This window comes from Mesocricetus auratus, unplaced genomic scaffold (assembly GCF_017639785.1).
Source record: "Mesocricetus auratus isolate SY011 unplaced genomic scaffold, BCM_Maur_2.0 Super-Scaffold_100007, whole genome shotgun sequence".
In the NCBI taxonomy this organism is placed as follows: Eukaryota; Metazoa; Chordata; class Mammalia; order Rodentia; family Cricetidae; genus Mesocricetus; species Mesocricetus auratus.
The window spans coordinates 46,612,315-46,639,988 of NW_024429191.1; the positions used below are offsets into that span (position 1 = coordinate 46,612,315).

The 27,674-nt window shown below is 50.4% G+C and overlaps 1 protein-coding gene and 1 pseudogene across 8 annotated transcripts in view; one reads left to right on the top strand and one right to left on the bottom strand.

Annotated features, from left to right (window-relative positions):
• The window catches only part of Gas7 (growth arrest specific 7), a 238,887-nt gene that overhangs the window by 204,237 nt on the left and 6,976 nt on the right, over window positions 1-27,674 (top strand). For all 8 annotated transcript variants that reach the window (XM_005067601.4, XM_040748905.1, XM_013111693.3 and 5 more), the window contains 7 exons: window positions 6,625-6,714; window positions 8,440-8,555; window positions 11,759-11,833; window positions 16,882-16,960; window positions 21,626-21,754; window positions 23,047-23,170; window positions 26,997-27,076. In XM_005067601.4, the coding sequence (XP_005067658.1) occupies window positions 6,625-6,714; window positions 8,440-8,555; window positions 11,759-11,833; window positions 16,882-16,960; window positions 21,626-21,754; window positions 23,047-23,170; window positions 26,997-27,076 (693 nt within the window). The remainder of the gene's footprint in view (window positions 1-6,624; window positions 6,715-8,439; window positions 8,556-11,758; window positions 11,834-16,881; window positions 16,961-21,625; window positions 21,755-23,046; window positions 23,171-26,996; window positions 27,077-27,674) is intronic.
• On the bottom strand, window positions 19,739-20,222 carry LOC121141075 (annotated as a pseudogene).

Genomic DNA, 27,674 nt, shown 5'->3' on the forward strand with positions numbered 1-27,674 from the left:
GCCAGCCTGGGTCTTGCTCGTGCACCCATTGGATAATCTAACCCCTCATCGCTTCAGGCTGAAGACCTAAACCACTCTTTCCCTCACGTGGTACCCTGTCTCCACACCCCAGCCCCTAGCTCCAAGTTCAAATCCAGCAGATCTCAGCACATCTTCAGGGGATGGGTCTTCCCTGTTCCCAGAAGGCTGAAAAACTTGCTTCCCGATCTCAGGGAATACAGGAATGTGGTGACCAGTTTCCATGCTGTCTGACCTGGGGGCAGCCATTGCCAGACCCTGCCAGGGCAGGGTGCATGTCCTCAGTCAAGGAGCAAGGAGTGAGCTGCTTCTGAAGTTTGGTGGCCCAGAGCTAGTTTAGAAGACCAGGCACATGGGCCCCTTGGCGGCAGTGACAGGGCTGGCAGCCATGCCTGGGTCTCATTCCTGCTGTCAGCAGTGCTGGGCTGGCAGGTGGGGGCAGGACACAGTTTGATTGGGAGTGACAGGCACTAATGGCTGCTCACTGTCCTTAGCATAAACTTGGCACATCAAGTGGATTCGAGTAATGATGACAGGGAAGGCACCAGGCACAGTCTTCTGGGAGGAGGAATTAGAGGACCTTGTGGTCCTCCACTTGGATGCCCAGTATAACCCGTCTGGAGGCATGGCATCTTGGGAGGAAGTTAGTGGCTGGAGGGGAGCTGGAAGGGGGTCCTTTCCTGTCTTCTCACTTTCCCAGGTCAGGGTCACACAGAGTGCTTAGCTGCAGCCTGGGGTACCAAACTATGTAACCTTAGCCCTGAAGGCTGGAAGGAGACTATCATCCCGCCCCTAGACAAAGACTATGCTGCCCGACAATGAAAGCAGGTGCCCGGGCCCCCACATCAGCCCCTCAGGTGGGTCACACGTGTGTTCTTCATCCCTGTGGCTCAGTCAGATGCCTTACCCGCGGCAGCTGCCCCTTTTTTACCTTCAGTGAATGTCCAGGAACAACCCTCATGATCCCGCAGAGTGCCTCAGGCCGAGCAGCCGCTGCAGGAAGCATCCCATCCGTTGGGGTGGGGCAGGGGTGTTTCTCCATGTGACTGTGGCTGAGACTGGGGGTCTCTGAAGGAGTCTTTGGCGTGAGATACACTGGACAAGTCAAATGTGACAGGGCTTAGGATCCTAGTCGGGACCCAGAGCCCTAGTCTGGATTCAGGCCATGGCTCTACTACTACGTACCAGCTTTGTGATCTGGGTTAAATTGCTTAACCTCTCTGTGCTTTGGTGCCTTGCATGGACTGCATGAGTTCACACTTGGCAAGACTCAGGACAAGATCGATGCTCGCTGAGCGCAAAGTAGATCCCGGGCCGTCTGCTGTACAGCAACAAGAGGGACTGAGGCTCCCACTGTTCCCAGCAGGCTTTGGGGGGGCACACCTTTCCTAACGTTGCAGCTGTACACTCCTAGCAACTGCCTGGAAATCACTAGGAGGGCAAAGGAATTGAGGTATCCATGGAGAAAGACACACCCCACTTTCTCTTCCTTACTGGAGTACTATGGCCCTGCTAATGGAGCCTTGTGGATCAGGGACACAAGAACCTGACTGTGAGGCCTGAATGTCAGAGGGGCAGGATCAGCATGAAAATGGTGGTCCAGCACTTGGGAGACCAGCCTTGCACCCTCTTGTTCCACTCTAGCTGCATGGCAGTCACCCGTCAGCCTCCGTGCCTCAGTTTCCTCCCCTGTGCATGCTTGCACCACTGTTTCAGATGGACATTTTTGCTCTGATTTCTTACTGGGCATGGTTTCATTACACTGCGCTCACAACACCCTCTATGCTGAAGCCTCCCGCTCTCCGGAATCCATTCACCTCCCTCCTCATAACCCAGTGTGCGGTGATGCACCTTCTTCAGTCAGGCTCTGTTGGTATTTGCGGTCAAGGGCAGTTCTGAGCCTTTCCCTCCTGGGGCCATAGTCATATTTTTTCGCCTCTCCAGACTGTGCAGCCTCCACCGTGTGGGTCTGGGAACACACTCAGAGAGCAGTGTCCTGCCCATGCCATGCTTGTACTAGACACTTGGTAACTGACTGCCTTCAGTACAGACATCTGGGCACATCTGCCAGAGCCCCTCTCACTTCTGAGTCAAACTCAGCATGCGTGTGAACACGCGCACACACACACACACGCACACACACACACACACACACACAGAGGCCTGCTTCCTTCCTTCCTGAAATACCCTTCCTCTCCCAGCCTGTTTGCCTAGATCCTCCTCAAGTACCACTTCATCTACAAGTCATCCCAGCATCCCCAGCCCTTCCTGTGGCCTCGGCATCCCATGTCTATCCTAATGAGAGATTTATCCCAAGAACCATCATCCCTTAAATACTACCTCTTGAGAACAGATTGCTGTACCTCGGACCTAGTTCCCAGTCACTACAATAAGGAAGCTTTGTTGAATGTCCAGCATTTGCCTGATGTGCAGGAGCTAGGAAAACCCTAGGATAGGATGGCCTCCATCCCTTCACCTGCCCTCATGGGCGAGCTGTCAGCAAAGACAGGAGAGCTAAAAAAAAGACATCGGAGGTGCAGCACAGACCTGTGTGTGCAGGGTGCTGGGAACACCCAGCACAGCAGGAAAGCCCAGCGTGGCACTTGTCATGGAGGAGCTATCTGGTAAACATTCAGCTCTGCCACCAGCCTAACCTGGATTTGAACTCTCGCGATCCGATTTCCTCACTGCGGTGCACTTCTCTACCCGACCACCAGGGGGAGAAGAGCTCTGAGGATTCTGGGGAAGTTTCAGTGGGCTACCCCAAACCAAAAGTGGCAGGCAGTGACAGGTACCCCAGGGCTCCTGACCAGGGCATCCAAGAACCAATACCCTCAGAGTGGCAGAAGCAAAAAGAGGCTGCAGGTTCTCACATCTCCCGGATTCTTTCCCGCCCAGCCCCCATCCTCCCATGGCTGTTCTGGGGCCATTTGAGGGGCCCTCGCCTCCTAGACCCCAAACCTGCTAGTTCCCGCTGTAGGTATCACTCTGAAAGGCACCACGAGGTGGGAAAGAGCAGGACGCTGGGGGTTCATTATTCTATCCTCCATAGGTGGTGCAGGCCTTCCTTGGGTGGTGCTCCATCCCTGCAGCCTGACTTGCAAATGCTATTTCTCACTTGTCATCGACATCACCCGAGAGCCAGGCCCCACCCAGAGCCCCTGATCATACACTCAGGCTAGGCCCACCCATCTATCTGTCTTAACATCCCACCCCCTCCCCAGGTGACTCGGAGACACCATAGCTCTAGGACAAAGGAGGGGTTGGATGGGTCATAATCAAGTCCTAGCCCTCCTTCAGACCTTCTGGGGTCAGCCTTGGAGCCAGCTGAGGACAGCCATTGGAGGGGATTCCTATTGCTCTCTCCCCTTTGGGCTAATGGAGTCTCTCTTTTCTTCCTGGACATCCTGGGTACCGTCCTTCCTCTGGGTGTGGGTCCTCTCAGGAAGGAGGCTGAACATGGCTACAGGAGACCGCCTTTCTATTTGCCCTCACCCACCATTGGCCAAGCCACTTGCGATAAGCCTCTTCCTCTGTGGTCACGGCCAAGAGAAGTTTGGGTGAAGACTAAGGAAAAGGGCCGGGGTAGATCTTGAGGTTCCTTAAAAGTCGGTCCCATGGCCTCTAGCTGCAGGTCCGTATCTGTGACTTCAGCCAGCTAAACATCCCACAAGTCGCAGGCTGAAAACTGTGCCTGTACTCAATTGCACAACCTTTTTCCTTGCTATTATTCCCTAAACAATGCAGTAGAACAACTATTGAGCTTGAATTATTAAGTATCATGAGTCTACAGATGGCAGGAGGGTCTGTGTTTGTTATGTGCAAATACTGTGCCATTTTACATAAGAGAGCTTGGCTTCTGTAAATTTTGCCATCCATGTGAGGCCTGAAACCGGTGCCCACGCTTCCACCCCCAGATGCTGAAGGGTAATTGCACCTTAAATCTGTGGATCCCGTGATTCTTTATTTGTTTTCATGGGTGTGTTTGTGTGTGCACGGTTGTGTGTAGAGACATGTAGAGACCAGGGGAAGATGTGTCATTCCCTGTCACTCTCAGCCTAATTTCCTTGAGGCAGCCTCTCACTGAGCATGGAGCGAGGCTGGCAGCCAGCACGCTCCCGGCAAGCCTCCTGTCTCTGAGCCTCATGCAGCCATACCTGACTTAGCACTGGGGTTCTAGGGATTTGAACTCAGACCCTCATGCATACACAGCAAGCATTCTTACCCACTGAGACACCTCCCAGCCCTGGTCTGTGATTCTTAGTGCCTGATTACTGTTAGAAATCACATTAAATTACATTAAAGCTTTCACAAAGCAAATAAAGGTGACTATTGTCACCAATATGGCTGAAACAGGAAAAATATTGGAGGCTTGTTCTCCATACTCTGTTTTCATGATGGCCCAAGCAGCATCTACTCAGTGGGAGGCTGTTGAGGTCCCTAAAGTAGGTTCAGATCAGGGCACCTCACAGCAGGAAGGGGGTTCAGCCTAGATGGAGAGCTTGGAGAGACCCTTTCCTGAGGCTGGATGTGAGATGCTACCAGCTCCTCCCCCATCCAGCCCCTAGCAGCAGCTGCAAGCCGGAACTCCACGCTGTTGTTCTCCAGGGCACCTTGACATCCCTGGCCCCTTCCACATATCATCATGTGTCTCCCCAAAGGAACCCCACCTTATCCCCCCAATGCTAATGCCCTTTCCCTTTTGGCCAGCACTTCTGGGTCTCCTCACCCAGGCCTGGGAGGGCAGCTGCTGCTCATGGCAGCTGGTGGGCAGGCAGGACAATTCACTCACTGAGTGACACATGTTCTGCCCTGAAGTCAGAGGTCCCAGGGTCTGATTCAGCTGACTTAGGAGTTGGCTGGTTGTACACGGTGTTTTGGTTTGCTTTTAATTTTAAATTCTGAAATAATTGTCATCACTGAACGCTTGAGACATTTGACACACAAACCCTGATTTCCAGCTGACCTGGAATCAGCTCAAAGTCTGGTGACACGGAGCAGAAATCTGAACTGCCCATAAGATGTGTGTCCACGTCCTGTAGACCTGCCCGAGCAAGGCACAGGCTCCTGCCCTAGTTGTAGATTCTGTGTCACAAGGGTACTAGCTGTTTGCACGGCCTTCCTAGGTCAGAGTTTGAGGACAATCTGCCACCCCCTGGGGGCTCCCGATCCACCCTTCCTTTCAGCACCAGAACACCCCACTTTGGCAGATGCCTGTTCTGTGAGGAGAGGTCTAAGGGGGACTCCGTGGTGTAGGGCTAGGAAGTTGAAGCCATATCAACAAAAGCAGCAGCAAAGCCACTCCCACAAAGTAGGGGCAGCAAGGCAGGGAGGAACAATAGCTATAATGGCCCAGAAACTTCCACACCACACCCTCCATCATAAGGGGCAGCCCCAAGCCTGCATCATGCGTTTAAACTGTGGATGTTCCTACCACAGGCATCTCAGTAAAACCTCTCACCCCCGACCCTCAGGTGCTTCTAAGTCAGCCGTCTCCTTGGTTCTTAGAAGCAAATTAGGGTGCTAGTATCTGGCTTCCAGAATGATCCCACCTAGGATATACCAGACATGCGGATGTCACCCCACTTCTTCATACAGATGAAGCACACTATGACAGACTATTCCACACGTGCCTGCTGTGCACCCAGACACGCGGATGTCACCCCACATCTTCACACAGATGAAGCACACCATGACAAACTGTTCCACACGTGCCTGCTGTGCACCCAGACACACATATGTCGCCCCACTTCTTCATACAGATGAAGCACACCGTGACAAACTGTTTTACATGCTGCCTGCTGTGCACCCAGGCCCACTCACCACTTTGCAGCGCACCCTGGTACTTTTCCTTATTAGTATGGGTGAACTTTATTACTGTACCACTGATTTGGTTTTCATGCATGCATTCACTGTACATGGTACTGAGTCCTAGCTGGTTTTCTACCAGGACGTACTGTGTATTGAGCTCATCTTCCCACGCCCCCTGACCTTCTTCCTTCCTCCCCCTCCCAACAGTAGCCATGTTTCCCTAAACAGTTTGACCTCTGCCTTTGTTCATAAATACTCACATATACCTTCCGTACAACCTCTCCAGGTGCCTTTTGTGTGTGATACAGGATCTCTTTGTCTGACCTAGGGTGGCTTTGAATTCTTCAGCCTTCTACCTCTCCTTCCTGGGCGTTTCAAGTGACACCATCACTCCTGATGCGTCTCATTTCTTTAATTACGAATTCCCCTTCTGTTGGACAGTGCAGTTCTGGTCCAGCCTTTTACCGCATAGATGGCATGCAGTGGAAACCAGGCACATACATCTCTGCACACATGGGCAGATAGATCTGTAGCAGTCTCTCAGAGGTACCACTGCTAAGTTGCATGACCTAGGCATTTACAAGGGCGATAGGTCCCATTACACTCCCACCAGAGAGGCTTCCCTCATTGTAGCCTCCAGGATGGGTGTGAGGGCCTGTTGCTTCTCACTTGATGCACTCAGTGGGCGCTGAAGCATGAGTACATTCCACCAAAGTGGCCCTGGAGAGGTCTCCTTTGTGCTCTCCCCACGTGATCCTGCAGTGACAGCATTCTTTCCCATTCTGTGCCCTGCAGATAAACTGTGTGACGTTCCCTCACCCAGACACAATGCCTGAACAGCAGCTGCTCAAGCCAACTGAGTGGAGCTATTGTGACTACTTCTGGGTAAGTGCTGCCTCAGTCTCCCTCCACTGTGACCCCTACAGCAGCATACACCTGGGAAGGGTGGAAAGAGCCTTTCTTGTTGAAGCATCAAGGTATGGTGTCCAGTGTGACATCTCAGACAGGACTTTTTCCTGGATTCTAGCTCATTCCGGTAGTCCTAGGGAATCTGTGTGATTTTCCTGCACAGTAACATGGAAACCACAGCCAGATTGTGAGGAAGCTGAAAGGCAATTCCCTCCAGGGCTGGATGGAGGCAGGAGACTAGGATTACCTTTAGTAAAGAAATCTGAACTCCAGGCCTGCTCAACACCACTGTGAGTGCCTTGGGCACACTCTCTGTCTCTTTGCTCATTGCTTTTCCCAAATGAATCGTGAGGTGGCTGGATGCAGACAGGGATGTATAAACCATCTCTTTCCGTATCCCCAGCTCTCAAGCCCTTGTATATTGCCTAGTGGGTACAGAGTGGTCTGTTGCAAGATGAGAAGCTTCTGCAGGTGTTGGATGGCAGAATGTCACCACCTCAGTCTCAATACACTTAGTGTCACTAAACTATATGTGCACTTAGAAATGACGGCAGCAATAAATCTCACATTTTTGTTTATTTTCCCACCATTAAAATGTTGCCTTGATGCACACATAAAGTCCCACACCTCAAGAATGCCAGAGTCAATTCAGAGCACTATGTGTTGAAGTTACAGAGGCGCTGACCCTTCTGCAGTCATAGTGGTGAGAGTTCACGCCACCCTGACCGTCTATGGAAAGTACTAAGTCTCTACAAGGAACTTTCAGGAAGCACCTGAAGAACAACCAATAAGTGAAACCCCTTTCCACCATGGCACAGAATGGATTGTCTGCCCCGTTTTTAGATTTGCTAAATACTAGTCCAAAGTGCCTTTTCTTTCTCCCAAGTCATGCACCCATTAGAAAGCACACGAAGGTCCACGCTTGCCCCCGTAGGGCGGTGCCTGCTATTCCAGCTGTCCTGCGTGTAAGATAGAGATCTGCAGAGGGCATGAAAACTTTGGGGGCTGTGAGGGACCTGCTCTGTGTGTATTGCAGATGGGAATGGAGGGTGAAAGGTGAGTGAGTGGACCAGGAAGAATGTTGATGGCAGCAGAAATAATGAGTGGCTGCCTTGTGTGCAGAAGTCTTCCTTGGGACTCTAGTAACCAGGACATGCCCTAAAGGGGAGACAAGAAGCTTGTGGAGCTGGGCAGAGCATGCGAGTCTGTCCGCTGTTCGCTGTCACCCTGGGGAACCATACTAGTCCTTCTATAGCTAGTTTGGGTTATATTGAGACATCCTGGCAAAGAAGACCTTGAAGGTCACGCTCCTTTTCTTGATCATGACAAGGGACAGCTTCAAATGAGGGTAAAGGAGTAAAGTGGAGAGACAGTGGACAGGAGTGGAAACTGTGACAAATAGGACACATGCCCTGTCCACGGTAGCAGCTACTCAACTCTAGCCTCTTGTTGCATAGGGGCTATGCAGGTATCAAGAGATGCTACGCTTCCGGAATCTAATGCAAAACGTGTGTGTGTGTGTGTTTGTCTCCGTGTGTGTTTGTGTGTGTGTGTGAGTATGTGTGTGTGTGTGTGTGTGTGTGTGTGTGTGTCCCTTCATCTCTCCCTTTGGTGAGCTGCAGAGGCTCCCTGGTCTGATCTGGAAGGGACCCTAGAGATGCAGCCCACTTCCCGATGACTTGGTCTTTTGGTTCTTTATAGGCTGATAAAAAGGACCCACAAGGCAATGGCACAGTGGCTGGGTTTGAACTACTGCTGCAGAAGCAACTGAAAGGCAAGCAGATGCAGAAGGAGATGTCCGAGTTCATCCGGGAAAGGTGAGACCAAGGCCCAAGCAGTCCTGGATCTGGGCACAGGGCCCACTCTGAGCCCTGGATCCCAGGGGAGTGGATGTATGGCCGTGCTTAGCCCTGGAACAGATGTGGCCAGTATATGTGTGGTATAGCATGGATAATGTTTCTAAAGATTTGAACCAATATCCAAAAATATTCATACTCTTTATATCCCTAATCCCAGCATTTGGGAGTTGAAAAACTGTCAAGAATCCAGCACTCAGGAGGTAGAGACAGGTGGATCTCTGTGTGTGTGTTCAAGGCCAGCCTGGTCTACAGAGCAAGTTCCAGGACAGCCAGGACTGTTATATAGAGATAACCTTGTCTCAGAAAAAAAGGTCAAGAGTTCAAGGTCAACCACAGTTGTGTAACAGGTTTATGGTTTGTCTGAGCTACTTGAGATCTCCCCCCATATATATGGAGAGAGGGACACACACACACACACACACACACACACACACACACGTTTTGCATTAGATCCTGGAAGCAGCCAGAGGCTAGAGTTGAGTAGCTGCTACCGTGGACAGGGCATGTGTCCTATTTGTCACAGTTTCCACTCCTGTCCACTGTCTCTCCACTTTACTCCTTTACTCTTATTTGAAGCTGTCCCTTGTCATGATCAAGAATAGGAGCGTGACCTTCCAGATCTTCTTTTTTTCTTTGACAAAGTCTCACTGTGTTACCCTGACTGACCTGGAACTCACTAATGTAGACCAGGCTGGCCTTGGGCTCAGAGATCCACCTGCTCCGCCTTCTGAGTGCTGGGACTAGAAGTATGTGCCACTCCTGGCCTTCCAGGTCATCTCATAATTAAAACTGTTTCCCAGGCCAAGAGATATAGAATCATCCTTCCATCCCACCCCTGCCTCTATGGATTCTAATAGCCCTGTCTCTGAAGAACTTGGGTCACAAAGATCCAATACGTTGAGCTCATGGAAAACATGAAGAGCTGCAGAGAAGTCCCCTCTCCATCTTTCTCCTCTCTGTCTCTCTTGCTTATATCGCTGCGTAACCTGCACGCCCATGCACAAATGCACCTGTACACTCTCACACCTGCTCACATACACATCTGCATACCCACGCATTCTGGCCTCTACATGCCCTAACACCTAAATATCTGTGTGCCTACACAGCCGTGCATCAAATCCCCACACAACTATACATCTGGGCACCTGGACTCCCACACACCCCTGCATCTTACCCCTACCCCAGTATACCTGTATGCCCATACCCCCATACCTGTGTACCTGCATATCTGCAGACACACACACCTGTACACTCACACATCCCCATGTACCCACCTACATATCCAAGTGTCTGCACACCCACATCCCTGCGCACAGGCAGCTTCACAGCCATGTGCCAGCATGCTCACACACCTCTATGTACACATGCCTGCACATGTGTGCTTCTGCACACCCACACCCTTGTGCACCTATACATGCACACTCACATGCCTGTGTATCCATACCTGCGCACATGTGTACACATATACACATTTGTATACCTGCACTCACACCTGTGCGTCTACACACCACACACCTGCATACTTACACACCCATACATCTGTATACCCACACACCTACATGCACACACCACACATCCATCAATACATTTTTTTCACAAACATATGCACAACTTTCCAGCTAGAGTTTCCAAGACTTGCTGGAAATATTCATTGCAAATAGCAAAGATCTTTTAAAAGTATTTCTTCATTATAACACTAGTAATCGGGTAATAATGCTTTGGCGGTTTTAAAGCCCGTTTTTCCTTAGGAGGCCCATTTTCCATTTGTATAATCAAATCTTTATTTTATGAACCATTAAACTAGTAGGAAATTGGAAGGCTGCATTGTTCAGATGCAAGAAAACAGAAGCATAAAACAGACAAATAGGAAGAAATTGGAGCTGAAGCCTCAATATGCATATGGTTTACACTCATAACAATGTCCTGTTGGCAAATGAATGGTTTCTGTCATCTCCGGCCACTGAGGTCTCTGGGAGCCAGCAGAGGGAATTCAAATCCCTGGAACATTTCTCAGCCCACATTTGGAGCTCTTGGGAAGCCTATTGGAGGCAGGAGAGCCAGGCTGCAGGGCTGGGACTTGTGGGTTTGCTGGGCTGAGGGAAGTGGGCAGGAGGTGGAGATGACACAGGCTGGCTCGCAGCAGAGGCTCGGGAGCAGGTGGCATGTGCACTTCCCTCTCCTGGCACATGCAGTTGGCCTTGTGGCATGATGACATCTGCTTTCTGGAGATCTTGGCCCCAGGGTAAAGTTGCGGGGTAGGGGTCCACATAATTGGGGATGGAGGCAAAGGCAGGATGGAGATGGGTTAATATGAAACCCAGGAGCTTTCAGACAGGCTCCAGTCAGAAGTGAGGGGTGAGCAGTTGTGCAGAGGCTGCAGCAGGTCCTCATAGTCAACCCTCTCCAGCCCCTGCATCCTATGGGTTTCAGCACCCTAGCAGGCGGAACACACATGCTGCAACTCTATGTCCCGGGACTCCTCTGAGTAAAGGTAGAAGGGCCGTCTAAGGTCCTGCCTTCAGATCACCTCTGGTTGCCATAGCACAACTCTGCCTCCCACCGTGGCCCCAAGAGCCTCGTAGGACACGACTGTGCTGCTGACAGACCACAGAATGTGGATGTGCCTAGCTGTACAGAGTGTGCTCCAGAGAGTTCCCTTGGAGGTGTGTGGACAGTTTTCCCCTCTGGGGAAATGCAATGAGATTGCAGCTCTGGACCCTACCTGGTTTCCATGGAAACACTTGCACCCTTGGCAGTGCTTGGCAATTGAAGGCATTGTGGGTGGGAGAGTGGAGGAAGATGTTCTCTTCTTGCTTCTGTGGGCCGAGGCCATCTGGGAATGTATGAATCTGGAAATAAGGGATGGAAGGGTTGGGTGCATCCTGGGCATCCCTGGGAGTCTGTCACAAGTTTCTCTTGTTCCTGGAAGACTCTCACACCCAACCTTGTGCTTGGAGTGGTGCAGATAACATCTGTCAGGAGTGGGAAGCAGAGTCCAAACCATGCCTTTATCTAGTAGTTGTCACTCTTGGCTCCTCCTGTGTCAGCAGAGCAGCGAGAGCCACATGCTCTGGAACTCATACATCCACAGAGGTGTCTTCCCAAGACCAAGGCATGGTCTATATTGCCGAGAAGATATACCAGGTTTTCTTTCTTTGCAGGATAAAGATTGAAGAGGAATATGCGAAGAACCTGGCTAAACTCTCTCAGAACTCCTTGGCGGCCCAGGAGGAAGGGTGAGTTGGGAGGAGAGTGATGAGAATGGGAAGGATGGAGGGACACAGAGGGAGAGAGGGATCCTTACTCATACATCAGCAATGCTACTCACTTGGGGTGGAGAGATTGCTGTAGGACTGGCTCATTCGTGGTCCATGGTAGATCCTCATGACATGAGGTAGGCACTCATGCCTTAGACAGGGGACCAGTAACTCAAGGTGGATACCCATGCCTCAAGATGGCTTTTCACAGCTCAGGATTCAGGCTCATGATTCAAGATTGGTACTCAAAAGTAGGAGTTTTGGTCTCTAATCTCAGCACTTTGGTGGCTGAGAAATGGGGGATTATGAATTTCAGGCTAACCTGGGCTACATAGCAAGACCCTGTCTCAAATAAACAAACAAAAACACTGGTGCTTGTGGCTCAGAGTGGGCACCCATGACCTGAAGTCTGAGTATTCAAACTCCATGTTATCCCTTCTTATACGTATGTTTTCTTTAGTGACCCAGGGTCTCCAGGATGCTGGAGCACATCAGAGCCCCTCTGCACTGTGTCCTGTTGCTGGACAGCAGCCTCTGGATGCCCAGCTCTGTCCCCTTCTTCTGGAAGGAAACTAAGTCTGAAATGTTCCTATCCAGCCTTTGAGAGTGCCTTCAGGAGCCCTAGCCCAGGCCTCATCTCATTCTCCTACAGTGACAGTTCAAATGGGACTAAGGGACACTCCCAACCCTCCCAGCCACACAAGGATCTCCAGTCCAGTGGGAGAAATCCTGCAGGGTTAAACACCTTCTCTCCTGTCTGCAGAGCCTTGACCCTCATGATCACTAATAGTCATGTCAAATGACACAGCCACTGTGGAAAATAGCCTGGCATTCTCAAGAGATAATCAGATAAGTAGTATATGTCACCAATCCTTCCAAGGTTTTTACTCAAATGAGTCAAAAACAAGGACTCAAACAAGTATGTTTGAAGTAACACTGTTCACAGAGGCTAAAAGGTAGAAATAGCACAAATTCCACCAGGAGGTAAACAGGCACAGAAACCATGGTGTATTCACAATGGATACTCAAGGATGTACAGTGGAATAGTATTCACCCATGAAAAATAATAGACTACTGAGACCCCCCTACTATATTGGTGAACCTCAAAAATGGGGTGGTAAGTAAAAGAAGCCAGCAGCCTTGGGTCACAGGTATATCGTTCCATTCATATGAAGTGTCCAAATAAGCAAAGCAATAAAGACAAAGCCCACTAGTTACTGGCAAAGAGGGAAATAAGGAAATTGGGAGGAACATATTTTCATTTAGGGTGTGTATGTATACTGAGCCTGCTATAACAAAAAACGCCACAGACTGAGTGGCTTAAACTATAGGAATTTGCCTGTGCATGAAGGTATACACATCTGTAATACCAGGACTCAGGAGGCACCGATGGGAAGATCATGAGTTTAAGGGCCAACCTGGGCTACATAGTGAGATCCCTGTAAAGAAAAAGAACAGAAAAGGCTTCCATTTTGTCTCAGTTCTACAGACTGAGAATCCAGTGTCAAGGTCCCAGTAGAGTCGGCGTCTGGCACGGGCTCTCCCTCTCACTGTGTGCTTACATACCATCCTCTATATGGGTCGGGGTGGGGCTGCGGGTCCTACAAGGACAATAATCCTACTGGATCAGGGTTTTGCCCTCCAACCTTAATTAGCCATGTCCTCCATCAGAGTTTCAAGATAGGAATCATGTGGCTAAAGCGGAGGGAAAAATCATAAACTTTACTTGATGACCGGGTGATGAAGGGTTTGGAGCCACCAAGGGTAGGCCATTCTCCACGGTGGACATTGTAGACACTTCAATTCCTCACCTTAAATTGGACAATCTTATCACAAGTGATTTCACCTAAAAAAAAAAAAAGGCTCCTGGGAAGTTAGTAGTAGTACCAACAGGGTCCTCAGAGGCTGCCTGTTGTCCCACCACCCTCCTGAGGTGAACCTAGGGAAGAAAGTGTGGCCACAGGAGTTGTTGTCAGGGAGCCTTGATAGTGAACAGGCTATAATGTGCCTCGTGACTGCAGTCTGCCTGGGACGGAGTTTGTTTTTTATGGTTTTTTTTTTTTTTTTTTTTGCCAACTGAATATGGCTTTGATTAGGGCTCCTCGTGGGCTGACTAAAACCAGGCCATCTCCTCCCAGTCAGCTGCAGGATGGCCCAGGAGGGACTGTGTCCCTCTTCGGACATGAACATGGTTAGCTGGCTCCCGGCCTCACCTACTGCTTTCTCAGCCCGAGACAAGGCAGGAAACACACGGGAGGTAAAAGCGGCTTCCTGTGGGTCCCTGCGCCTGGCGTAGCCGCGTGGCTCCAGAGCCTTCCTGCTTCCACCCCTCGGCCTGGGCTTCTGCCAGGGACATTTTGTCCTGACAGCACACAGCATATGCTCCTAAGCTAAGCAGCCTGGTCCTCATGCCAGAGCCGCACACACACACGAGTACACTCAACCACACAAGCTCAGGTACAGACATCCGGGTCGCACGTGCGCACATGCACATACCCCCGTTACTGCTCCACTGGCAGGCGCCAAGTTCAAAAGTGCTGTCTCACATTTGCAATGCAGCTCTAGACATTTGGCCCAGTGCACCTTGAGGGCTGTGCGGGGGATTCGAGGTCTCAAAAACCCAGGGGCATGCTTGAGCTGTCTGACAACTTAGGTGCTCTGTCCAGATTAGATGTCACAACAACTATGCATGCTGGCGAATCAGCAGCCTCGGGTTTCTCGCGCTTCCTTTAGCCCTCTCATGGGAAAGGCAATGAAATGTTCCTCACTCTTGGGTAGAGTTTTGACAAGAACCAGGGCATTGATTTGGCATGCCTCAGACTATACATTGTGATAGCAGGTATACATGGCAGTCTTTCATGTACCTTTCTCATCAGACACGTGTTCAAATGAGAATTTCTAATAGCTTTTCCCCAAGCATTTAAAATGTATTTTTAATCAACACCTATTCATTTGGACAAATAGCCAGGGCCTACTGCGGCCGTTCCATACGTTTGGAGTGCCTTGGGATACTGAGGAGGCAGGAACACAGATATGGGGCTGAGCCCATCTGAAAGTTAGGAGTGACACTCTGCTACCTGGGGCATGCCAGTCCTGCAGGGAGACCTGGAGACATTGTCCAGGATGGAAATCATGCCACTTCCCCCCAGTATCCCTGAGCTAACATCCTCGGCCCCCGTATCCCTAAGCTAACATCCTCAGGCCACCATACCTGGCCCTAGCCAGCTGTTCCATGTGCTCTGCTGGCACTAGGTTTGCAGGCCTGTAGGAAGAAGCCCAGCCCTCCCAGGGCCTTTGCTGACCCCTGTTCTTTCAGAACCATCTGGGTGTCACTCAGCTCCTAGGGCAACACCCCCTCACTCTGTGATGGTGATGGCTTATTGGCTGTCAGTTTGAAGCTAGGATCCGCATTGAGAGGCTGTGGGAGTGGCCTGAAGTGATGGTCAAGATCCCTTCTTGCCACGTGATACCCAGTTGTGTCCACATCATCTCCTAACAGCTACCTGAGGACTAGGGACAGAGCTGAGTGGCAGAGCACTCCCATGATATGTGGGTGAGTCCGGGTTCCTTTCCCTAGTGAAATACAGACCACACCCTTGCGGCTCACCATCCTGCCCCATTTGTATGGTACTGTGTCTGAGGCTCTTTTGGGTTGCTATAAGTGGATAATTTATGAAGAAAGGGGATTGCTTGTGGTTCTGGAGGCTAAGAGGTCCCAGGTCAAGGACTAGCACCTAGAGAGTACCTACACATTGCCCTAGCATGTGACAGAAGCCACAGCATGTCAACAGCAAGGGAGATGGCCAGTGGGGGGCCCTGAATATTTTGTTATGGTCTGGAGAATCCTCACCTCTTAACACTGTTGTGGCAGGGATGAAGACCACTGCACATGCTTTGAGGGGACAGCTGCAGCTCACCCCTGGTCCATGTAACTGTCATGACAGCTCCCACTGTGGAGTGAAATCAGGGAGCCTCCCCCATACAGGTCTGCAGGACTGTGTGTCCTCCTCACAGCTTCCCAGGCCATTGAGGCAAAGACAAATATCCACAGCACAGTCACCCAGACCCACCTAGTCTTTCTCTGATGGGACCCAGACAACACTCTTCCTTCTTCCAGACTCTACAGTTTTCTCATGAGCACCCACCAAGGCCAGGCTAGTGCTGCCACCAGCCATGTAGGAAACTGGATCACAGGGGCAGATCTGCTACTAGCTGCTGCCTTGGAATCTGGAAGCAGCATTTCCAGTGCTCTGCCCCAGAGGGCTGTCTTCTAATCAGCTTTTGTCACTAAAGTTTAATGAATTCCCCAGGGCGAACAGTTTTTGCATGAAATAAAGTCACCTGGCTTCATGACAGGTCTGAAGAAGGAATCAAGGGTCTGATTTAGAATAGTCATGGGGCCAAAAGGTTCAGATAATGAATTCTGTGTCTTGGGGCCTTTGGAAGTCTACAGCCCTTCTGGAGAAGCCTTCTGTTTGGAGCATCTCTTTGGAGCAGAGAGATGGCACAGTTTGGAGTGCTCAGTGTGGCCACAGTGGGGTGCATCATCCAGAATCTGCTAGAGAGAAGCCATGCCTCTGCAGATGGTTAGGAGAGCCTTCTCAGTGTGTGGCTGCACCTGGGATGTCCCTGGACCCAAGCGGACCATCTGTGCCTCTCCTGGAGGCCAAGTGGCTAAGACCTGTGCGAGGGAAGGGCCTCAGAAACCAATCTGGTTTTCTCCCTTTAGATATTAGCATGTATTTGTCATCTCAGCGACAAACCAGGGTGTGCAAGGGCCTGGATTCCAGGCATTTCTCCTGCCACTGAGATGTTTGCTGTTCTCTTAGATCCAGAGACAAGGCTGGCTCACCTTGTCCTTGGTGGCTGTGTGTAGTCTCATTCAAGCCTACAGTCTTGAGTGTTCTGTATCACCTCAAGTCGTGGAGCCTAGAACCACCATCCATCCCTTCTTAGGGAGGGCTGTAGCTCTGGACCAGAGCCCTCTGCCCCACCCCCTGCAATCTAACAGCCCCTTCCTGTTGCAGCTCCCTGGGGGAAGCGTGGGCCCAAGTGAAGAAGAGCCTGGCCGATGAGGCTGAAGTTCATCTCAAGTTCTCCGCCAAGGTAACCGGCCCCCTTCCCCCAGAGTTAGACCAGGACGCGCTGACAGCCGGTGACCAGCTCTTTATAGCTTATATTGCTTTCCATTTTCCATGGTACCAAATCCTTGAATACAGATTGGAAGGAGATACCCATAGCTCCCCTTTACACAGTCTCCATTGAACAAACAGCAGCGGAAGGGACCAGAAGTGTGCCAAGAGCACAGATAAGAGCATGGTGTAGGTGTTGGGAAAGGATGTAAGTCTAAGTTTGTGACAATTATGCTTACTGTAGTGTGAGTTGGTTTAATTTCTTTTTAAATCGTGGCCATTTAAGCAAGAAGCTCACCATCCCCTCCTGCCCCAGGCTTTCAGCTCTGTTCCGCCACAGGATTTCTCCCATGTTTCCAAACAAACCTGTTGTCTCTTCTCCCTGGCTTATATCTCCACGTTTTCTCTCAGGCTCTTGGCTCCTTTTAAGTGAAAACTAAACTAAACGTCTCCTGAGATAATTCACACTAAAGCACGTGTGACTGATAGGCCTGCCCATTGGCATGCCTTCCTTTTAAAGAAAGAGAGGCCTTTGGCAGTGTCACCATCAACTTGACAGACTCCCTCTTCCCCTGACCTCCTGCCATCAGCCGTCAATCACCACAGCCCTAGGAGCTACCTATTCAAGTGCTGGAACACCCTGTGTTTAAGTACCAACGTTGTCACTTGAAAGTAGTGTCCTCCATGACGCTGTTCCTTCCGGAGGCTTCTACAGTTGCTGCTAAGCAGCCATTTCTTTGCAGCGCTGTTCCCATTTGCCATTGCAGTTCCCTGCATCGAGGTCCTGTGCAGTGTGCACTCTTGAAGGACAGGAATATGTCACTTTGCCACAGTAGGATGGACTGACTGGCTCAGAGGGCTGAGACCACGGGAGAGCTTCACAGGGAACAGTGAGGGCGAACTTCACAGGGAACAGTGCCTCGTCTGGCTCCTGCCTTCTGAAGGGTGTGAGTGCCTGAGATGGAGCTGGCAACCCCATGCGAGTGAGATTCCCAGCTCAAAGGAGCACACTCACCCCATGCATCCAAGCCCTTCCCCAGCACATTGGCTTAAGAGGCCCTGCGAGGAGGGAGCTCCCTGAGCTGCTGCCTTCAGCGCCACCGCAGACGAAGCAGCAGGTTATTTTTAAGCCATGGTTCACGAGCATCTTCCCTCCAAGGCCTCTCTCCTCTTGCCCCAGCCCCCAGCAGCACCTTTTTTCCCTCATGAGGTAGAAGCAGAGGCCTCCAACAAGAGGCAAATGGGTTCTATCTCCAGCATTATACACAGGAAGAAACCTAACACGAAGGAGCTCCTGCCCTCGGAGGGAGTACTAACGGTGGGGTGTAGGCTGATTTCCCAAACACTCAGGCCGTTTTAAGCAAGGTACACAAGCTCGCAGACCCCAGCACTAAGGATAGCTCATAGAGAAGTGATGTGCAAACATGAGGCACAAACTTTACACCATCAGCAATTCTGCTGCTTCTGGCCCCGGGTGTGTTGGTGGCTCTAGGCTATCCCAGTAGCCTCCTAATCATGGCCTGGTGATTTTTTTTAAGAGGAAGGGGACTCTGAGGATTGATTTGTCAGCCTTGAAGAATATGGTTCCTGAGGCACAAAACCTATTTTATGTCAGCTCCAAAAGGTTTGTTGAAATTCTTCTCCATCCGAATGCTCAGTGTCGAGGGTAAAAGCCTTTTAAGAAATGGGATTGCACACGGCACACTCTCAAGCTTTGCCAGTCTCTAGCTCAAGCCGGTGCTAATAGCAACAGCAATCTCAAGAAATGAGCTCGCTCTATTGGAAGGCAGTTAGAACCGGTCCTGGTGAAAGAGGGGAGAATAGACACATTCCTCCTGATGGAAGGAAACTTGACTGTGCAGTCAGGGCGTGTGCACAGGCAGATCCATGGACAGGAGGATGAATGTGAGCCCAGGACGGTCTCTAACGAGATTTGTGAGCACTGGTGAGTTACTTGACAGCCCCACACTTCCATTTTTTTTCCTGTATGAAATGAAGAGTTAAAACCGGGTCTGTGGCTTTAATCTTGCCTGGCTGTAACCACAGGAGGCATTTCACATGGTCACCAAGCATGTGTGCATACCCACCCCATACCCACTCAGAGACACACATGTGTGTATCTTCATAACACTCTACTTTTATTCTGCCTAAAATGAACCCTGTTTTTTTTTCCTCCATCAAGTTGGGTCTGCTATCTCAAAAACGCAGGTCCTGACCTACCAGGTGGATTTCACAACTAGTCAATCATCACTTGGAAATGCCTGGACCAGAGAGCCACTGAAATCACTTCCAACTCAAAGTTCTTCTTCTCTTCTAACCTGTGTTGTAAAAATAAGGGGTTGGGGGAATCCGTGCCTCCCACCAATCAGTGCAGTAGTCCAGCCCGCCTAGAACAGCCAGACTGGCCACACATTCCCCAGAAACACACTTTAAGAGAGATCATTGATGCCTTGCTTGAAGCGAAGGGCTTCAGAGATAAGAATGAATGTTAAAAAGACACCAAACCAATGTTTATAAAGAAAAGAGTCCTGGAGAAACAACTCAGTAGATAAAGCACTCAATAATGCTCAGTTTTGAGGCCTGAGTTCAAGTCCCCAGAACAGAAAACTTGGCGTGTGGAGTAAAAAGCCTGCAGTTCACAGCAATAGCCTTGAATCTCAGCTGAGGCACTTTGGGTAGTTTGTTGGTATTGTGTGCTGTGACGGGCATGTGCCGTGCAAAGTGCCATGTAGTTTCAAAGCCAAGAATCACATCAGCTTAGGCTCATCACATGTTTGATTTTTTTTAAGTCAATGGACTCTTTATTGCTTCTGGAGTGTAGGGCTCGGGAGCTCTTGGTGGGACAGGTACATTTCCTCTTCACCACCGTGGGCTTCTGGCTTTGCAGGATGGCACTGGCCCTACGGATGGCCGCCATGTGCAGATCGGGGTGGTAGATGTTCTTTCGGATCATGTGCCTGATGCTGCTGAGGGTGGCCCATGCATTCTTGTTGATGGTGGTCCTTACGTAAGATGTGGCTGGTTTTCGCTGACTGGATCTGCATTTCATGGCCACCACGACCCCTTTGCCATTGGTACGGGCTCCACTCCCATAGTCTTGTGGTGAATCAGCCTGTTGCAGCAGAAGAAGTTGCGGGCCTACAGATTATTGGGTTCGGTGCTGTAGGTCTGCTTATTCCTCTTGATCAGAAAACTGGAGCAGCTCTGAACGACATCCATTGCAGATGGGCAGACATGGCAGTGGCTCCTGTCCCTGTGGCGGCTGGAGACACAGAGAGGCACGTTTGATTTTTGGATGAACTTTTGGTTGTTGAATGTGCATAAACCTTGCACTGTTAACAAGTTCTTGTACGACCACATTCAGTTTTATGTCCCCATTAGGGGGTGCAACCCAGCTTAAGATGCTGGGGGTTAAAATAAAGAACACTCAAGTCTTGGGTGATCTCCAGGAAAAAAGACAATGTCACAAAAACTTAAGCTGGAGAAGAGAAGAAAGTCTACAGAACCTCAGAACTGGGAGTCATCAATTTGGGAGACAGAGCTGGCTAGTCACAGACACCATGGGACAGGAGGGGGTCGTGTTGAGGGTCCCCAAGGGCCTGACCAGTGGAGTTACAGCAGGCCGAGTTTGGGCAGGGGCTGGAAAGCTCCAGGAGGTTGGGCATAGGGTGTGGGAGAGCGCTAGGCCTCCCTCTTGACTGACTAGATCCGGACTTGTTGATCCCTGTTCTTACAAAAATAAACACACCATGATTACAGTCAAAACAAACACCTTAAAAGAAATCTCAAAGAGTTGTGGTGTGTGGTGGGAAGGCGGGAGAATGTTCTAAAACCAGATGCCCCCACTCTCCTCACTGCAGAGGACTCTTTCTCGGGCCCTCAGAGGGAACATGAGGTCAGTTGACTAGGGTAGGGGCAGGAAGTGCACCTGGCTCCCCTTAGTGCTTCTCAGGACTGTTGTCCTTGCGAGTTCCCAAAGGGCCTCCCAACAGCTCCTGCCACAATTTTCTGGAGGTCTGACCAGGCCAGGTCACCTTTGTACTCCAGGAACGCAGCAGATGGTCAGTAAAAGAAATGACCTCGGATCACCGGAGTGATTGGCAGCCTTCCTAGTTATCTGCCAAGCTTCACACGACAGTCACTCTGCTAAGTGCCTGAGGACACAGGCAGGTGACATGGTCCGTCCCCAAAAGGCTCCGGATTTGAAAAAGACAAGAGAAGAAAACGCCCAAACAAAGCTGTCCTAGAGAACTGCACGTTGTGAGACACAAGTGAGGGTGCCCCTGCTAGGGTCCTTAACGTGGCTTAGTCACAGCGTACTTATTGCGAGCCACCAAGCGTTAAAGATGGCGTTTTGGAAGGAGAAGAAGCTGTCGTAATGGCAAAGGAAGGAGTGAGCTCATGGGGGAGCTGGAAAGTTCTGGGCTACCCATTCAGTGAACGGCTATGCCGCCCAGGCGCTAAGGTGGCCAGTGCAGACAGCTGATAAAGATGCCCATCTCTTTAGCGTCTCTGGGTGGTCTAGCCAACCAGACCACTGCCCCAGGGCCTGGCTTCTACACGACGGTGGGAGGTCTCACTCCCACCCTGCACACCAATGCCTCGGCGCTGAGCGTTCCCTCCCCACCCTCCTCCACAGCTCCACAGCGAGGTGGAGAAACCACTTATGAACTTCCGAGAGAACTTCAAGAAGGACATGAAAAAGTGTGACCACCACATTGCTGACCTCCGCAAGCAGCTGGCCAGCCGCTACGCCTCAGTGGAGAAGGTGAGAGGCCATGGTGCCTAGCTGGTAAACAGCTGGGGACTTCTAGGACAGGACGGGTCAGAAGCCCGTTGTGGGTGTCCCTGCAGAAACCTGTGTCCTTGTATGATGGAGTGGGGGGACATTCCAAGGAACTCCCGCCTGCCCATGTGGCAGACAGAAGTTCCTACCCCAGGACACTTGAATGACTCTCCCAAGGGCAAGTGGGAGCAGGGAGGAGCTGCAGGGGAAGCGGGGGCTGTGACGGCCTCATGGGACAAGACAACCCCCGTTTCTGTGGTCACCAAGTCAGATGTACCACAGCTGCTCACAGGGCTACTGTGTCTGGGTCTCACCTTCAGGGGCTCCCTGAACTAATCTTCCCTCCCAGAGGTGCAAAGAATCACCTTCCTGTGGGTAGTGGTGGGCGGTATGTGGGCCATGCCACGGGAGGCAGGGCTGCTGGTGGTAGGCCCTGGAGGAACAGGCGGTCTCAGTGGCCTGACTGGGTGTTCTATAGAACATAAGTGACAGACCACTGCAGCTACCCAAGACGGGGCTCCATCTCCACTGAATGATGATAGTAGAGGATGATGGTGGTGGTGATGATAATGATGGTGATGATGATGATGATGATGGTGATGATGATGATGGTGATGATGATGATGGTGATGGTGATGATGGTGATGATGCAGGCACACTAAGGGTTGAGGCTGTGAGATAAGCAAGTTGGTACCCACAGCCTGTTGTGCAGTGCTAGGAGCTAACTCAGGTGACCTTTATGGTCCCTTCCAACCCTTGAGAGAGTGGGTTTTTTATGTTTATTGATTATATTTATTTATATGTATGAGTGTTTTGCTGAAATGCATGTCTGTGTAGCGCTGTTTGCCTGGTGCCCTTGGAAGCTAGAAGAGGGCAGAGGGCATTGAATCCCCTGCAACAGCAGTTACAGATGATTGTGAGACACCAGGCAGGAGCTAGAAATCAAAACCTCGATCAGCTGTAAGAGCAGGCATCCCTAACCGCTGAATCGTTTCTCCAGCCTCAAAGACAGTGGTTTTAGGATCACAGTATAGGCAACATGGCCGCAGAGACTGACAGGTCACAGGCAGATGTGACTGGAAGAGAGTAGGAGAGAAAACCCCAGCTAGGTGCCAACCCTTTGGCTCTTCCGTGCCGGGTACCATCACCCACACAAGCAGGGAGGATGAGCGTAGGCAGATGGGTGTCGGCACCCTGAAATCTGGCTGCAGTCTTATGAACTGCTTCTCAGGGCTGGGCTGTCTCCACCCCACTGTCCCCCCTTCCCCTTGTAGGCCCGCAAAGCCCTCACAGAGCGTCAGAAGGACCTGGAAATGAAGACCCAGCAGCTGGAGATCAAGTTGAGCAACAAGACAGAGGAGGACATCAAGAAGGCGCGACGGAAGTCCACTCAGGCTGGTGAGCCCCGTAGTGTCCTGGTGGTACCAGCCCAGGGAAGAGATAGTTGTTTTTGTCAGGCTTCCATTCTGGTGGCATGGTCCTTCCCGTCTTCCCTCTTGAAATGCCCTCCTCCCTGCCCCATGTCCAAGGATCTCAAGGGAAGAGAAAGGAAGCAGGTGAGCTTCTCCAAGGTCACAGTGAGGGATGGCCAACCCATGCTGTCCATTCCATGGCCTTTGAGTTTTCCCAAGCCCTGGATCTAGGTCCAGAGAGATTGACAGATTTCTCCGTGAACTGTCCCTGTTTAAAGAGTGCAGCCTCCAACCACAAATCCACCTATCCAAGATGCTCCACATCTTGAGGAAGTTAGTTATACTGTGGAAGTAAGCTTCTGCCCTTAGGACAGAAGCCACCATTGAGTTTTAAAAGCATCCATATTTCAGAATTTGCCCATATTGCTCCAGTGAGTGAGCTTCTGCTGCCACCTAGTGGTAGCAGTTAGCAGCTACACAAGGCAGGAAGGTAAGGGGCCTTAGAGTCAAGAAAACAATTTTCGCAAACAGGCCAAGTCTTCGCCATGCAAGGGTATCTCCAGATAATATCCTTCCTCTTGATTTCTGATGAACCTGCTAGAGTTTGTATCATTCCAGAATGAAGTAGCCACCTTAGATGCTATGAAATAATTTGACAAAAATTAGATACATAGGAGTACACCTTGGGTCCAGAAACTTTCATAAACTCCTGATATGGTTATTATGAATGGGGAGGGGACCCAAAAAGGCAAGACAATTATTCAAGTGCATTCATTTACAAAACAAAGCTATACAGCAACAGCGGTATGTAGCAGATGTTTTCAGCAGTGCACAAGAGTATGTTATTCACCTGAAATAATTTCCAAATTCTCTGAATTCACATAAACTGAACCATATACTCTATCTTTAATCTTGTTTTTCAATTAATATGTCTTAGAAATAGCCCCCGTCTCAGTCCCTCTAAACCTCTTTAGACATCCATTCACGTGCATCAGACACTTTTTATCGCCTGTTTCATTGTGGAGCCGGTAAGGGAACTCGGGGCCTTACACATCCTAGGCAAGTACATCCCCACTGGGCTGCAGCCCCAGCCCCCTTTATTGTATCCAAATTTATTTCAGCATCCCTTTGATGGATTTTAGTACTTTGCGATTGCTTCTGAGTGTTTGCTATTGAAACTGTGACTCTTTGTGTATATAAGATCAGATCCTCACACAGAGAGAATGAAGATGCTGGGTCAGAAATTTTGGTTCATTTTGACATACATTTCCAAATTGCTTTCCAGAGAGGGCTCCCCGGCTAACACCTATGAATGCCTCTTGCTTGAATGCTTATCAGAATTGCCTATTATCAAATTTGAAACCATTGGAGTGCTGGAAAATGGTTTTTGCTGTAACTTTGTAACTCTCTATTCGAGGGTTGAACATTCTGAAGATACACTCATGAATTATTTTTACACCCCTGCCCCCCCCACCAATGGACTGAGGAGGTCAAATCCTTAGTGACTGATTGACAGGCCACGCAAGGTTAGGGAGAGTCACCCCTGGTCATTCCTATGGTTATTACTTGTCCTTTGCTCTTTGAAGAAAAAAAGGATAAGGTTTTGTATTTGGTCTTCTGTTTGCTTGCTTGCTTTTGCTTTTCCTTGCCTGGTTTCTGCTGCCCCTTCCTGTGTAGTGCCGTTCTGTCTGCGGAGTCTGGGTTTGAGGTGGACAGACTCAGGGAGGCCTCCACCCGGCAGCAAGGACTGACATTTCTTCCTTCTGTTCCTTTTCTCCTCCTCCACATCTCTCACAATGCAACTGGGGGGAAAGGTGTCTGAATCTGGGGGGAAGCTCTGACTTCAAGTCATCGTCTCTGCAATGAGGAGTGTCTTTGCTGTCTGTCTAGTCTCTATTGCAAGCCCTGTGCACACATCAGCTCTTCTTCAAGATGACTTTGTTGTTGTTTTGTTTCGTGAGACAGCATATCTCTGTGTAGCCTTGGCTGTCCTGGAACTCACTCTGTAGACCACACTGGTCTCAAACTCATAGATATCCACCTGCCTCTGCCTCCTGAGTGCTGAGGTTAAAGGCATGCGCCACCACTTCCCAGCTACAATGACTCTTTAAAGCTACAACTGTCATACCTGTTTCATGGGGAAGAAACTGAGGCAGGACTGATTAGTTAGTGTACCCAGAGTCATGCTGCGTATAATGGTGGAGTGAGGCAGCCCTGCCATGCCATGAATCCAGTCTCTCAACTGACACTTTCAGAAAGAGCCCAGTCTCCATCTCTTGGGCTGACATGGAAGGAAACAGCCTTCCCCACACCACTTTCGGGTGCTGTAGCTGTTCCTGAAACATGTTCTCAGAATCAGGATGGACATATAGGACTCCAGGGCTCTCACCGACTATGTTCATAGAACAGCATGCGAGTTGCCCCATGGAGTCATGGTGGAAATACAGGGACAGAGATGCATCTATGCCCTGGCTAATGAAAACACTAAGCATAGCTGTTCCCTAAGGCACAGGACTCCTGTTACATCTGTGGTCAGGGCATGAGGGTTCTGAACTGGTCTTGAGTTTTACGGACAAGCCTCCCTGTTTTCCTGCACATGAGTAAGAGTTATGTCAATGGAATGACTCTGAATCTGTTCAAATGAAAGACTCAACTCCAAGCATTCTTAGAATTGCCCATTGATTTATTAGAGCGAGTCACTTGGCTCTGGGGGTTTGCTCACAAGCTGCTCCCAGCATGATGTCCCATCCTCAGTAGAGCCACATTACACAGTGCAGGGCACGTACGTGTGAGCGCCTCTGACACATTCCTCTCCACAGGTCTGGGGAGAGTCGGCTTCTGGTTCAGCAGGTCTGGGGCACACCCTGAAGTCCTGCACATCCCAGGGTCACTTGATGCCTTTGGTGTACCAACTGTGCTTCATGTCGCAAGGCTCTGGGATGCCTGCATCCTTACTAATATTTTGCAGTCACCTCATAGTTCCTTTTTGTTCTAATTTTAAAAGTGTTTCAGATACTTGTGTCATTACAGAAAGTAGTATGTTAGCCGTGAAGCTGTAGTGACTGTGTGTTCAGATTGCTGTTATAAAACGGAATGCTGCATGAATGCTTCCCTCTGGGTCAGTCTGACTCAGTTTCCCAAGGCTCCCATTGGTCTGCCCCTGCTCTGGTGCTCAGTTTCGTACCAATACTGCACAGTAAATGAGTCATGACTGCAGGATCTTATGTTGGGATTCAGAATGCTGTCCTTTTTCTCTCACTATCACACTAGCGTGCACACACACGTACATACATGCACACACATGCATGCACACACACACACGTACATACATGCACACACGACTTGCAAAGTTCTTTCTTTGAAGAGAGAGAGAAGATACTGGGGATTCTACCTGGGCCTTGCATTCACTAGGAAGGCCTTCTTACCCTATGTCCCTAAGTTAGCCAGGCTGGCCTTGAACATCTCATGTAGCCCATCCTGACCCCAAGCTAGCAGTCCTAATGCCTCAGGCTCCCAAGTGCTAAAATTACAGATGTGTACCACGGCCCCCAGAGTCAAGCGTAGTCTCTTCATGACAAACTGAGCTCTTGGGTCTGCGATCCAGCTCAGACAGGCACTCTGCGGCTGCTCCCGTGCTCTTCTTTCATCCACGCCCTTCTCTCTTCTTCCCCCCTCATTCCCTGGCCTTACAATGACCCCCGTGACTCGGGGAGAGCAACAGGCATACCACGGGCACAGGCAGAGAAGGACAGCCAGAGTGCAGACAGGGTGGCATGTAACAGGACATGATGGTGGCTGTTGGCTTTTCCCAGGAGATGACCTCATGCGCTGCGTGGACCTCTACAACCAGGCCCAGTCCAAGTGGTTTGAAGAGATGGTGACAACCACACTGGTATGTGACAGAGATATGCGAGCATACGGTAAAGAGGCTGGTGCACAAGCATCCCTGGGTAGGGGACAGTGGTCATGGGAGGATGGTCATTACATCGCTCTCAGCATTGAAGTTCAGCCCTCGTTCTATACCTGCCCATGGGTACAAACTCCTGCTCTCGTGCTTCCTGCTCTGTGATCTCAACAAGGGTCTTGCTCAGTTATCCTTTGCCTGTCCACTGAAAAGTCAGGATCCATCAGGAATTTCCCCAGCTCAGGCCCTGCTGTGATAAACGGAGAAGCAGTGGGAAGCTGACACACTCTCCCCGACACACACACACACACACACACACACACACACACACACATGCACGCACGCTCGCAAGCACGCACACACACAGGTCCTTGGTAGAGGGGTCCTTATGAGACATCTGAATGGGAAGACTAGGAGCTGTAGAGATGCTGTGATAGAAAACCATGGTGGCAGGCGTGCTATCCTGTGTGTTCCTTTTAAAGGATCAGTTATCTCTCCTTGTTGGCCAGACTGCCTGGGCAGGACAGTAGTGCCTGGCTGGCACTTGGTAAAGTGGGAAAAGGGGACAGTATCAAACCAAGTGTGC